Consider the following 14,342-nt stretch of genomic DNA (forward strand, 5'->3'; position numbering starts at 1 on the left):
TGGAAAGATAACACCATCATCTGTATGTCCCAGGCCATTGCTAAGGGGGTAATCTAACCTCCAAACAACTATTGGATGTACCACAATGCTGGTGATTCTGTAACTCTGTCACAAACTTCTGATTTCCAATGTCCCAGTTTCTCCGAACAAACTCTGCTCCATCTCTATTGCATCAGACTCTCTAACCCTGGGGGTCCATTTCCCATTCTCTGGTTAACAATCGCAGGGTACCCAGGGAACCTTGCATCCAGGCTCTACACAAAGAAAGGGACACAAGGCAAAAGTAACCAGAATAAAACCACCTGTGTGGTATACAGACCCTTAAATTTTACTGGCCTTCATTCCAGTCCTGTGCCAAGGATCCAAATGGGAATTGCCAGGAAGCATTCACGATTCAGTATTAGCTCCCTTTGGCAGGTCCTTGCTTTCCTGGTTAGGAGTACATATGAGGCTATTATCAAGAAACTCTCCTTAACTCTTAAAGCAATAGCTGCCCAACAAAAATCCTTAGACTCTCTGGGCAAAGTTGTTCCTGATAATAGGACAGTTCCTGATTGTCTTTAAGCTGAGCAAGGTGTCTGTGCTACGGCCAACACTACTTACTGTGCCTGGATTAACACTTCAGGGAAGTTGATACTCAGCTACATAAAATCACTGAACTAAGCCACTTGACTTAAGAAAGTGACTCAACACGGTCTGTCTTTATTTGATTTTGATTGGGTTAGGTCTTGGGGGCCATGGTTTTGAAGCGCACTCCAGACGTTGGGAATTACCCTGTGTGTAAAAATCATAGCAATCTCCCTAGCGTGCTGTATTTCCTCAAAAAGTTGTAAATGCATGTTCACAGCCACTAATCATCAAGTGATTGCCCTAAGACTGGAATGTCAAAAAAGGAATGAGGAGAATTACTGACTGAAAAAAATGTGAACCTGAAGCCATGACCTGTGCATTCCACATAGACTCAGCAAAAAGAAGTCATGACCTATGAATAATCACAGAGCATCAGCAAAAACTGTTAGAACTTCAGAGCAGCAGCTGGGAGTGACACCGATGCCTTAAATTTTGATCACATCTCTCAGTTAAGCTCAAAGTCTGATCAAAAGGGAGGAACTGTAAAAAAGAGACAACAGTCCTAAAATGGAGTCAGTCACTTGTGCTAAGCCCATGTCACAAAACTGAAATTTAAGGGGGGCATCTAACCTAACTGTAGCGTCAGCCTCTGCCAGGAATGTAATCTTAGTCTGGAATTACCTGGTCTGCACTAATGAGGTAATCTGCCTGATGGAGCCCCTGCCATCCTCCAAAGAAAGGTGACCTTACCTGAAACAATCCACTCTTTGCTGGTGACTTCCTTGTCCTGCCCCCTTCTGCCTATCAAAGTCTTTCATTTTGTGCAGCTCCTCAGAGAGCCTTTCTGTTTGCTAGATGGGGCGCTGCCCAATTCATGAATTGTTGAATAAAGCCAGTAAGATCCTTAAAATTTACTCAGTTGAGATTTCTTTTTTTAACATTTAACACTACTATGTGCCAGTCACTCTGGTGTACTGGACTTTCCAAACAAAACAGATTAGAAAGCCAAGTGTGAACATGTGGAAAAAGATTTAATCTGGCTGAAGGTTTCTCAGCTAAAATAGCCCCCCAGGAAGGTAGCGAGGCAGTCACACCAACTGCTGAGAGAAAAGTGCACAATCGTTCTCATTTGTTCGACAAGTGCTAATGAAGTGTCTTGTGCTTCCTAGGTATTGTGGGAAATTTGACACCGAATCAAGGCATTTTCTTCACTCACTGCAGAGCCTGGTCAGCAGCCCCCAAAGCCAGAAGTCAGTCCTCAAGGTCAGCCACAGGCAGAGATCCAATAACAACAGCAGAGACACCAAGTACCAAGTGAGCGCAGGAGGCAGCAGGGGAGAGGAACGCCATGAGGAGAGCCACTGTGAGTGATGGGTCAGGGTGGGTCTAAAGCTGTGTCCCGAAAGACAGGAAGGCTTCGGGTCATTGGGCAGGTGCAGGAGCAGCTGCAGGAGTTCTTTAGAATGCCCCCCTTTCGGAAGTGCCACCTGCAAAGGCTAGCAGGAGGGTTGAAAAGGGGGTTTTGAGAGCCACATACCTGCTAAGCTGGTGACAGTGGATTGAGAGAAATGTGAAGCAAAGAGGTTTAGCCTTGAAGGATTATGATGAAAGTGTCCTTTCAAAAGCATGAAAGATGGACGAGTAAGATGGGGCTAAGGAGGTCAGGTGAGGGATCATTGCAGTGATTTGTTATGACACTGAATTAGTGTGGGCAGTGGGAACAGAGAGGGAAAACAGGATATGTGGCATGAAGGAGGGCTGAAAGGCTCTGGAGCCTTTAAATGGGAGGGTATGGAGCAGGAAGAGGGCAGGTTCTAAGAGACGAGATTCAGAATTGGCACTCATGGCTAGGTTACTGACGGGAAGATGGGCTGGTGACACAGGAAAGGGATGCCAGGAAGGGATCTGGCTTAGGGAAGAAGTCTAGGATTTCCATTTGGTAATGATTTGCGGAGAAGTAAATAGACATGGGTATGGAGCTGAGGATAAGGCTCAGGGTTGGATACACAGACTTTGGAGAGAATATGGTTGATAAAGATGTGATGAGAACAGCCTGGCAAACAGAATATTAAAAAGCAGTAGGCAATCAGTTCAGGTGCAGAGAGAGACAGAGGGGATGGAGCAGGAATGAACAGAAAGCATCAAGACAAAGCTCTGGGGAAAGGAAATGCACTAGGGGAGAAGTGAGAGAAACCAGGCCATGCAGTCAGGCTGGGATGGAATGTCAAAGACATTCTGGGATACCCATTCTGAAAACCTGCCCTCTGAATAATGAAAATAGAATATTTAGTTAGAAGGGAACTTAGAGATCACCAAGCCCAAACCCTTCATTTTAAGTTTGAGAAAACGTAAGCCCCGAAAGTTACCCAGTTTTCCACAGAGAAGAAATGAAAAGATAAATGGACCATAAGGTACTTGCCTGAGGTAACAGCTCTGAGAAAATGGAGAAGCCAGGACTAAAAGCCAGTTGTCTTCTCTTCTATTATTATTATGTTCATTTATGCTTCCCAACATACTTTATATACAAATGGTCTCAATTTCTGACATCGAGTAGTCCCCTTGTGTTATAAATCCACACAATCAGAGAAACACTAAATAAATTTTGATTCCTAGGATAAGTTCTCTTCCCTAAAGCCCTGTATTCTCTTTGAAATCCTCTCTGCTTTTTAGTGTTGAGGTACTGATGCCTATAAGGAGCAGCTCAAACAGGGACAGAGATGGTGACTCAGAGAATGAAGCACAGATGAAAATGGGGAGTGGGGTTCCTGAAGGTTCAGAGGACAAGATGGTCAGTCCCCACAGTAAACTGGCCATCTGGAAAATCAAGGAAGATCTACTCAGACTTAAGATCTGATGAGGCCATGGCGATCACACAACTGGCCCACCCAACTGGCCAGGGCACGGGCAGGTCCCTGCCTGACAGTGGAGACACGGGCGTCCAGAAAGTGTCAGTCTTTCCCTCAACCTTGAGCGCTCAGCAGTTTGCGCCTCTGCTGGCAGAAGGAAATACACTCCAATGTTTTCCAAAGGCTAATGAGCAAGAGTGTTTAAATAGACTCCACTTAGATATAACTTCCTGGAGCTATTTTGGGGTTACATTATGCGGAAATCCAGATCATTTCCAGCTGCCTCTGCACCTGTCCCCAGATCACTTACCAGCATAGGAGAAACTGTCTAATAGGTCTGTCTGGCCTTTGTGCTCACCAGGAAACTGCTCATTTTCTCCTATGTATTCTGCAGTATCTTCTGGGCCAACTTAAAGTTCACTGGAAAAATCCTTTCTATGTCTATCTATTACCATGATACAGCTCTGAGTGGGCATCTCTGTAAGGTTAGTGGCTCAGAAGAAGCTTGGTTAAAACAGGTTTAATCCAGAAAAGAAGGCCATGAATTCTGGACCCAGTGGTCAAGGGTGTGGCTCTACCACTTATCTAAAGTCAACCTGGCAGAGAACAGCAGTGGCAACTCCAACAAAGGGAACATGGGGCCAGCACTTGGAACAAACTGGAACAAAATATGCTCAGGAAATGTTTCAGAATACAAAAGAGTTATGTTATATGAGCTCCGGGAGATGCTTCTGAACTCTGGCTCAGTGACGAGATCCTTGCAAAAGAAATAAACTTGATGAATCTTGTACACAAATCAGAAACGGAAATGAAAGTAAAATACAAGCTTATCAACAACCACAACCACAACATCAGGGGATGGGATTGCTCCAAAAGGTGACGGACACAGGAATAGGTCTGAAGATGAACCATGTCCAGGAAGGGAAGTCTCACAAGGCAACCAACCCCCTGCCCGGCTCACCGGATCCCAAATAAGGGTGACTGAGGTTTTTCAAAAGGGATGCTATTAATCCAAATCCAGAGGGGGAAGGAAATGAGAAGGAAATGAATATTTGCTGACCGTACATTACGCGAGGAGCAGAAAACACTGTGCTGGCAGCTTCTTGTGTATCATCTCGTTTTGTCCTCATAACCATTCTAATGAGGTGAGTGACAGTCTCATTTTACAGCTAATAAAACAGATGTTCTTAAAAATTAGGTAACATGACTAAGGTCACAATGCCAATAAGTGTAAAGGCAGGTATTTGACCTGGGACTGTTAATAAAATGTGGACATCATCTTTTGTTTTGTTTTTTAAATAGGTCCTTACTCTTAAAAACTGAGAACAAACTGAGGGTTGATGGGGGGTGGGAGGGAGGGGAGGGTGGGTGATGGGTACTGAGGAGGGCACCTTTTGGGAAGAGCACTGGGTGTTGTATGGAAACCAATTTGACAATAAACTTCATATATTGAAAAAAAACCCAGAAAATTATACATAAAAAAAAATAAATTAAATAAATAAATAAATAAATAAATAGGTCCTTAGTTATTTTAATTTCCTTTCCGATTTATTTCATTCATTTGACAAATATTTACAGAGAGGCTACTATATAGGATACCACTATTCTAGATGCTGGAGACACAGCAATGACTAAAATCTCTGCTTTCAAGAATTTCATCCTAGAGTATTAGTACTTCATAGCCTCATTATTTCCAATTTTGGGTCACAGAGAGGAAAGATAGGGAACCAGTGACCTAAAGAATTTTAATATACATCCGCCTACAGGAGGGCTGAATTGCATGCACACTCAGGAGTTTACCAATCTTCATTATTCTGACTTATGTATAACTTAAACACACACCCACAACTTCAATAGATAATATGAAAGCTATCACACAAGCCAATGGTAACGGCATACAAAATGTGCCCAGACCAAAGAATATGCAATCAGTAGATGCTTTATTAACATCACTACAGAATCACTTAAGGAAGTAAAAGTTTTAGGAGGAAGTAGAAAGTTCTGTGTACTCTAGCCAGGAAATTAAAGACTTTCTTCATAACTATTTGCTAATATAATCAGTGAAAGAAAAATATTTGAGAGGATAACACTTAAAAAAAAATGACTTAAAGCTTGGGGCACTTGGGTGGTTCAGTGGTTAAGCACTGGTCTCTTTTTTCTGCTCAGGTCACTATCCCAGGGTTGTGGGATCAAACCCTGTGTCGAGCTTCACACGAAGCATGGAGCCTGCTTAAGATTCTCTCTCTCTCCCTCTGTCTCCCCTGCTCATGTGCTCTCTCTCCCTCTAAAAGAAATAAATTAATTTTAAAAAATGACTTAAAGCTCTAACTAGAGAGAAATAAAATAAGTTTCCCATTAAGAGCAAAAGAATATTCCTCAAACTACTAACCAGCCTTTAGCCCAACTCAACAGAATAAATTAATAATTTGGCCACTGGGGTAACAAGACAATGAAGTGTTGTCTAAGCAAAATGTCAAGAAAACAGGTGGGATTCTCAACTGATAGACTAGACCCTCTAGATAGACAGAGAGGGCCCTTCCAGTAGACTCACACAGGCCAACTCATGAAGGAATCAGTCTGGCTAGTGGTGGACGCCCACTCAAGTCAGATAAAACTGGTGCAATGTCAACTTGTCCCCACTGTGAACTCCATCCAAAGGACAAACACAGGATTCAGAGGGAGATGGAATTTTCTATGTCAGACTGTTTGGATCCTAACTTTATGTCATTGCTGGACTCTCCCCGCCTTCATTTCCTTCTTGCCCACCCTCTATGAAGAGTGACAGAGGGTAAGGGAGAGGTGGACCCACACTAGGAAGGCAGAGTGTTTCAGAGACTAGAGGCTCACCTACCCTTCCAGGGAAAGAGTTAGAAAACACAGCTTTACAGATGTGGCAAAATCGTAGCAACAGGTGAATCCAGCTGAAAGGTATGTGGGTTTCACCGTACTACTCTTTCAACTTTTCTATATATTTGATATTTTTCTAAAAAAAAAAAAAAAAAAAAGTTTGAGTAAACGAAAAGATAAAAGCATGTAGCTTCAGAGAGGCTGAGATGGAGAGGGTTGAAAAGTGGTATCAACGCCCATATCTAGGGGCAACTAGTCACTCAGTGACAAACTCTGGATAACTCTAAACTTTATAAATTATCAATCTGTACCAACAATCTTGGAAATTAAAAAAATAAAGAAAGAAAAAAAGGAGGCTTAGGGCCTGGCCTGCCTTTCTTTTCTTTTCTTTTCTTTTCTTTTCTTTTCTTTCTTTCTTTCTTTTCTTTCTTTCTTCTTTCTTTCTTTCTTTCTTTCTTTCTTTCTCTCTCTCTCTCTCTCTCTCTCTCTCTCTCTCTCTTTCTTTCCTTTCTTTCTTTTTTAATGTTTATTTTGAGAGAGAGAGAGAGCAGGGGAGGGGCAGAGAGAAAGGGAGAGAGAATCCCAAGCAGCCTCCACGCATCAGTGCAGAGCCTGATGTGGGGCTTGAATTCACAAACTGCGAGATGATGACCTGAGCCGAAAACAAGAGTCAGACCCTTAACCAACTGAGCCACCCAGGCATCCCTGATGTCTGTTTCCATAGGCTGGAACCATGTGCTGACCTAGAGCGGGCACCAGGGTCCAGGAGATAGTATCTGACCTCTGCGGTCTGAGGTCACTCCTCTCCCTGATCTACACTCTACACTTCCTCAGAGTGTAGCAGACACCCTCATCTGAGGACACTAACAATACCAAAGGATTGAACAAGAGCAGTTTTTCCTATGCTGTCAACGTGGAAGTGGAAAAATTAGTTGCCAAGGGATGAAATTCATTCAAATGACAACCTATTCTATTGCTGGCCTTTCCAGGAAAGCAGGGAGTGGAGCTTTTCAATGAGAAAGGAAATCTGTTATTCTATATACATCATCATTCACTTCATGACTTAGTCCGGAAGGAAGGGAAATCTATTTGAGTTCAGCGCCTGCTTGACTAGCCCCTTGGTGACAACCCCACCCTCTGTAAAGAACAGAGGACCAAAATATCTCCCCTCTGTGCTCCGCAAGAACTCACAGGGGCACCACACACCCTCCGTGGAGACCATGACCTGACTTCCAGGGCTGGGATTTACCAATGTCACTCAGCAAGGTGAGGATGGCTCCTTCCCGCAGGCCACAGCAGTTCTCAAACTGGTTCAGGTACTGTCAAGAAGTTGAAAAGAAACATCAGAGTGAACGGTCCCCTACCACCACCAAGTCCACAGTGTGTCTTCCCAGCTGAAGTCATGCGAGTGCTAACCCCAGCCCTGGGCTTTGAGGACCTAAGGCTGTCAAGACAGCCTGGGCAGCAGGTGGAGGAAGGAGAAAGCAGCAGTGCAACTCCCAGAAGTACTCCCGTACTCATCGGTGAGGTGTCTGAGTCATTCTAAGATGAGAGATTTTTCTCACCTGAGCTGCAGTTCTGAAGGAGGCAGGCCAGAGGCCACACTCGGCGACAATGGGACCACTACTCCCCAGAGGCCCACAGAGGACAGGGTGGAGGCACTCACTGAAAACCACCCTCTGACCATTTCCTCCAACGTGGCCTTGCCAGCGGGATGATGGTGGTGGTGGGGAATATTTAATGAGCACTTACGACATGCCCAGGACCTGGCTAACCTCTGCACAGATTAGCTTAGTAAAGCTTTACCTACACGGTCTCATTTCATCCTCCCACTGCCACTGAGGTGAGTACCTCACAGGTGAGGAGCCTGAGACTGGAGGGGTTCAGTGATTTGTCTGTTCACATAGCCATTCCAGGGCAGTGCTAGAATATAAAGCCATGTCTATCTGAGGCCCAAGCCCAAACACTTGTCCTCTCTGCCCTCCTGGCCCCGGCTCAATATGCTGCTGGCAGCTGGCCTCGATTGAAGACAGCGGAGAAAATAACTTCCCATTCGAGGATCAAAGTTATTAACTAGCATTTATATCCAAGAACATCCAAGAGTCTGTTGCCTGAGCTGGGCACACACACTTCAGTCTTCTAATCAGTTCCTGCTTCCACATTTGCTCATGTGCTGGCCAAGCTTGCCTTTCTGTGCCCAGGGCAGTAGGTTTTGAACTCTTGAGAGGAGGGAAAGATAGGCTACCTCATTTGGAGAACAGAGAGAACAGAGATCCCAGGCCCTTTGGGCAGAAGCGCCCTCCCTGCGCATCCCCCTAGGAGGGAGCAGCATGGACAAAGTCCCCTCAGAGTGCAAGGGCTTCCTGCCTCCCACAGATCATCTCGTGCCCCACGCCAGGTCATTTACACTGAAGTGTGTCATCTTCTTCCATGGCTAACTGGCTCTTTGCTGCCTACACGATCAAGTCTCAAGTTCTCTGCTGGGCTTCAGAGCCCTCCATAATCTGGTCACATCTCACCAACCCCCCTCCCCCTGCCCTCTAAGGAGCATCCACTCAACTGTAACAACATGACTCTATCCCTATTTTAAATAACTCATTTAGTAATCGGATGATTGTCAAAGGTTACGAAAATAAAGAGGAAAATCGAGCATTGTCAAATTCCCCATTTCTCATCCGTTATCAGTTCCCTGCTTGTAGGTCATGCCAATGACTGTTCACATCCTGCTCTCACACTCCCAGGGTCTGCCCACCTCCCATGGCAGGAGAAAGCCACTTGAGCAGATCAACACTCATGGAAAGTTTCCTTCACAAAAAGAAGGCGGAAGGGGTCAGAAAAGTAATGAGAACAGTCCATGATGCTGGGTCCAGGAAACTGCCATGTCAAGATAGAAGAAATGCCTGGGTATCCTGCCTACCCCAACCCCCCCTCCCCTCCGAACCTGTTACAATATACTGGCCCTTCTTCTAGAGTGAAAAGTTAGGGGAGAAGTACACTAACAGAGTGATCTCTTTTTTAGCACAAAAACAACTCTGTTGTCCAGAGCTTTTATTTTTCCTCACACTATGTAGCATCATTTGATTTCACAGATGGAGAGGTGGCCCACAGCGGGGCTCCCGCAGACTGTGACCAAAGAAGCTCTGCCACTGCAGCCATGTGAGGCCTGGTCATCGGCCTCAACATTCTGGGCCATGACATCCATCCTTCACATGGGAATCATAGTTTTACCAACATCACAGGGCTGTTGAAAATCAAACGAGGCAACATATAAAAGCAGGTGGTGTTTCAGACAATGCTGGGGTGGTGGGCAGACACGACCGTCCCTGAGACAAGGGACTGCCGTCAGGCACCCTGAAGTGCACGTCCTAGCAAAGAGAAGTTAATGTGCTAGAGGGACAAATGCCCAGAAGATGAGTCAGTGGTGGCTCTGGGGTTTCATCCCAGTCCCCTGATTACTAAGCCAGCCCCTTCCTGTTCTACTCTGTGACCCCATGTGCAGTGCCACCACATCAGTAGGAGAAAATCCCTCCTAATAAGGACAGTGGTGACACTGACACTAAAGGACTGCAGTGGCTCTGACATGCCTAGGGAAGAAAAGTTTGTTTTGGAACTTGTCCAGTCCTTCCCCATCCTCAAAACCTGGTGATCTTTTCCTTGTCATTTTAGTAATCACTGTGCAGGACATACAGCAAGCCCTTCCCTGCCTTTCTCGTAAGAGCTTCTGATTCAGTCTCTTGATTCACATCACATGCTTGTCACCCCACCCTGAGCATGGATGAGGGGGATCTGAGAAGGGTAAGCAAGCCAGAGTCACCGTGGCTGCCTGAGCTTCCTGGTGATAAAAGGGGTGAAAGGCCTCTCCACCACTCCCTGCCCAGACAGGCTGTGTCCTGCCACCCTGAAGTCTCACCTTTCGGAGATCTCCTCCTTGGCAGTACTCCATGGCCAGCAGAGGCAAGTCATTGGGAGCCAAGTTCTGCATCCCCTCGGGGACATCCCGGGCAGCTACCACATTGGGGTGGTTCAGCCTAGGAAGGAGAAACCAGTGAGGGAGACACCCAGACTTCGGGCTCAAACCCATTCCCCGCTCTGCCCATGTATCAGCAAAGCTTTACAACAAAGGCCTGGACTGGCTGAGGGCCCTCAGGAATTAGCAGGAGGATAGAGGTCAGGAACTGGCTATTCACCTTGGTGCCCGGTCAGTTAGCAACTACCCAGCTCTACTTTCAGCACCACGAGCGCAAGGACTGTGAGTGCAACATGTGCAACTGAATTTTCTTTAGAGTGCCCCATATCAAGTTCTCACTGTACTTCAAAACTGCTTCTAAAAGCAGAGAAGGTAGAGGGACTTCCAATCTCATGCCATTCCAGTGGGGATGGGGTGTGTGTGTGTGTGTGTGTGTGTGTGTGTAAACAAGGTGATGCCTCCCCTTTTTAAGAGGTTCATGGAGGGAGCACCTGTTTGAGGTCTTGCAAAATGACTGGGTTGCGAGTATACCTCAACGCTTACCTAAACCCCTCACTACCTGGGAGGACAGCAATCATCCCGGGACTGACAGACAGCCCCTGTCTCCACACTAGAGGAAGAAGTATTGGTGATTGCTTTACAACGGTGGAGAGTCACACACCATCTTGGAATTGAAAATATAAGGGGGAAAAAGCATCTTTGCTGACAAAGGAAAATTCACTGTAACTGCTATTTTAAATTATTTAATATAACAAATAAAACTGACCAGGGGCGCCTGGGTGGCTCAATCAGATAAGCGTCCAACTCAGCTCAGGTCATGATCTTGCAGTTTGTGAGTTCGAGCCCCACATCAGGCTCTGCACTGACAGCTCAGAACCTGGAGTGTGCTTCTCATTCTCTGTCTGTCTCCCTCCCTCCCTCTCTCTCTGCCCCTCCCCTGCTTGGGCTCTCTCAAAACTGAATATTAAAAAAAAAAAAATTAAAGAAGAAACAACTGACTAAAAGCACCTAGCAGCCACTCCTCTAGAAGTCATCTGTTATCCTAACTGAGGGACTGAGATTTATGACTCTTTTCCAGAGGCAGCAGGTGCGGCTGTTGCTCCAGAGGGCTCTCTCCAGATGTCACTTCAATGCCCCAGGGCTCCTCAGCTCCTGCAGTCTCTTGGTCCCCCTACAATGATGGCCCTACCTTGGCTTGGTGCACTAGGCCCTCACCTTCTCATGATCTGGATCTCCAGGCACCACCGCTCTCGATTCCGGGGGCTGAGCTCCTGCCGGCACTGCTTGATAGCAATCTGCTCACCTGTTTCCTGCAGAGAGAATGTGCACAGGGACAAGATTAGCAGCACTAACATCCAAGCTCACCCACAAAGCCATGAGTCAAATCTAAATTTGTCTCCTTAGGGCCCAAAGCACGGATCACATCACCTCTGGGATCCCGAGGCCCACTTTGAGTATCCACTGATAGATGTCCCCAAGTCACTTGCCAGCCTGTTAGGCTGGCCTCCATACTTCCACCTCTCCCATGTTTCTCTCTCATTTCTACCCATCCAGAGTCTAAACCAAGGCCTTGTTTGGTTCCCAACTCCTCCATGAAACCTCTGCTGGCCATTCCTGCCGAAGAGATTTCTTTCTCACTCCTCTGAGCCCCAAATGCTAGATGGAACCATATGAAATTGCTAGTATTGACCATTTTGACCTACACAAATGGCATTTCCATATGATTCAACCTAACAGTTAATGCCACACTGCCGTCCTATTTCATGCAAGACTTTTGTGTCTCCAGGGGTGCCTAGGTGGCCCAGCGGGTTAAGCGCCAACTTTGGCTCAGGTCATGATCTCATGGTTCGTGAGTTCAAGCCCCCACGTCGGGCTCTGTGCTGACAGTTCAGAGCCTGGAGCCTGCTTTGGATTCTGTGTCTCCCTCTCTCTCTGCCCCTCCCTTGCTTGAGCTCTGTCTCTATCTCTCTCTCTCAAAAATAAAATAAACATTAAAAAAAATTGAAAAATAAAAGTCTTGTCTCTCCAGAGAAAAGGCGAGCCTAGCATAGTAGCTGGAATGCAGGATGATTCAATTCAGCATTTACTAACTCTGTGACCTTGGGCAGAGTACCTGGTCTGACTCAGTTTCTTCATCTGTAAAATGACAATACATATGTCCACCTTTCAGGGCTATCATGAAGCTGAGCACCTAGCAGTGCCCAGCCCTTAGTAGGTGTTCAATAACACTATGAGGAGCAGACCTGTGTCTCTTATAAGTGCTCCTGGCATTTAAAATCCTCTGAACCTTGGCTCTACCCTGCCCTTCCCAGCCACTCTCCCAAGAGTGCTCCACCCGACGCATCTGACACTGTAGCTGGATTAGACCACCTATCCAATTCTGTGCTTTTCTAGTCTATGTTCTTGCTCATGTGGGTGCCCAGGCACGATACAAGCCCACCTCAAGGGGCTCTTACCCGGCTCTCCAAACACGCAATTCCTTCACTGCACATACCAACCAAAGACTTATTTTCTGTAGAGTCATAGGGTTATTTTCTCTTTGTTAATTTATAGGCTTCTCCATCTTCATGCACTTTAACCTCTTCCAGGGAACTAGGACAATGCCCTCAGCTGCGGGGTTGTGAATGGAAAAGAAGCCAATCAATAAAATGTTTTTGAATAATTAACTGACTGCCGGAGTCCTGAGGATTAACTCATTCCTTTTCCTTGGTGCTCTAGGCAGCACCAAGGAGCCCCAGGGGACAACCTGAAAGGGGAGGCTAACCGGCTGACAGCAGCAGGGACAGCGGCTCTGGCCTCGGGTGCTCTCACCACCACAGGGGGGTCACCACTATACTGCTGTCACCTCCTCAGGCTAATATGGAGGCCTCCAGGATAGCTGAGGGACAGCAGGTGCCTCTGGCTATGCCTTTGGTGGCACCAGCCTGAAAGCTGGTCCCGATGTCAGTGAGCAAGCTGACTTACACCAGTATCCTGTGTGTTCTGTGTACCTGCAGGGAGAACCTCCCCAACAGCCTTAAGTACTGGGGGAGAGCCACAGCCTGCATGATGGCTACAGGAAATCCCTCAACAAGAAAGATTTTAGAACGGTAGCAAAATTCTACTATTTGCCCAACTGAAGGATATTCTAGAGGCCCTGACAGTCCATTTTGTCAGTTTTGCCATTTTATGAAAATGCATATTGAAAAGAATCATAATTCTTGTAAGTGCAGCGATTCATATGACACTGAATGGGACTTAAGACACATGGAAAACTGTAGCAAGATCTCCTGGTGTGCACGTGGCTGTCCTTAGGGCAGCAGAACTGCATCGTGGCCACACATTTACCAAACTGGCAATGACCCTGGTGGGAACACAGGCCCACCCAGTAAGAAAACGAAAAATGGAAGTCTCCAAACATGAGCAGAAATTGTTTAACCAAACCACTGAATCACTGTTCATTAGATTAATCCCTAAAAGGGATTCAGAAATAAGGTTGAAGCGTCTTCTGACTACAACACCTCCACAATACTCTCTGAAGTTGCTTCTGTCAAATGCCACTACTGCTGTGGTTAAGCTGTGTGTTGTGCAGTTACCTCACCTCCTAGTTTTTTTTTTTTTTTTTTTTTTTAACAGCGCTATTGAAATATAATTGACATACCACACAATTCATCCATTTAAAGTATGCAGTGTAACAGTTTGCAGTATGGTCAGAGTAGTACAACTAAAACCACAATCAATTTCATCCCCCAAGGAAATCTTATACCCATGAGCAGTCACTCTCCATTTTCCCCCAGCCCTTTGAGCAAGTACAACCACGAATCTACCTTTTATCTCTATAGATTTGCTTGCTCTGAACATTTCATATAAATGGTATCACACAATACGTGGTCTTTTGTGATGGCTTCTTTCACTTTGCAACAACAAACACTCCTTGGTGCCGCCCATGGTAGCAGACATGGATAACCAGATTCTGCCGTATTATTCACACGTTGCTATTAGACCCTGATCTTTGGTCTAGATCCCGAGGTACTCTGAAGAAGAGCTCACCTCTTTGAAAACTCGTAAATCCTATTGTTACTGAACAAATTAGTACAGTTGTACAAGTGCACTTGGGTAGAAATCCATCTAAT

The 14,342-nt window shown here is 45.9% G+C and overlaps 1 protein-coding gene and 1 long non-coding RNA gene across 6 annotated transcripts in view; one reads left to right on the plus strand and one right to left on the minus strand.

The window, feature by feature from the left end:
• Positions 1 to 14,342, minus strand: part of IKBKB (inhibitor of nuclear factor kappa B kinase subunit beta) — a 73,283-nt gene that overhangs the window by 41,287 nt on the left and 17,654 nt on the right. For 3 of the 5 annotated variants that reach the window (XM_045055486.1, XM_011281493.4, XM_003984751.6), the window contains exons 3-5: positions 11,446 to 11,540; positions 10,174 to 10,291; positions 7,513 to 7,582 (exon numbers count right to left, since the gene is read on the minus strand). In XM_045055486.1, the coding sequence (XP_044911421.1) occupies positions 7,513 to 7,582; positions 10,174 to 10,291; positions 11,446 to 11,540 (283 nt within the window). The other 2 variants (XM_011281494.4, XM_019828511.3) reach the window with 2 other exon arrangements.
• Positions 1,751 to 4,694, plus strand: LOC109498830. Its single transcript, XR_002155788.3, has 2 exons — positions 1,751 to 1,933; positions 3,241 to 4,694. It is a non-coding gene; the product is annotated as an uncharacterized LOC109498830 (long non-coding RNA).

This window comes from Felis catus, chromosome B1 (assembly GCF_018350175.1).
Source record: "Felis catus isolate Fca126 chromosome B1, F.catus_Fca126_mat1.0, whole genome shotgun sequence".
Lineage (NCBI taxonomy): Eukaryota > Metazoa > Chordata > Mammalia > Carnivora > Felidae > Felis > Felis catus.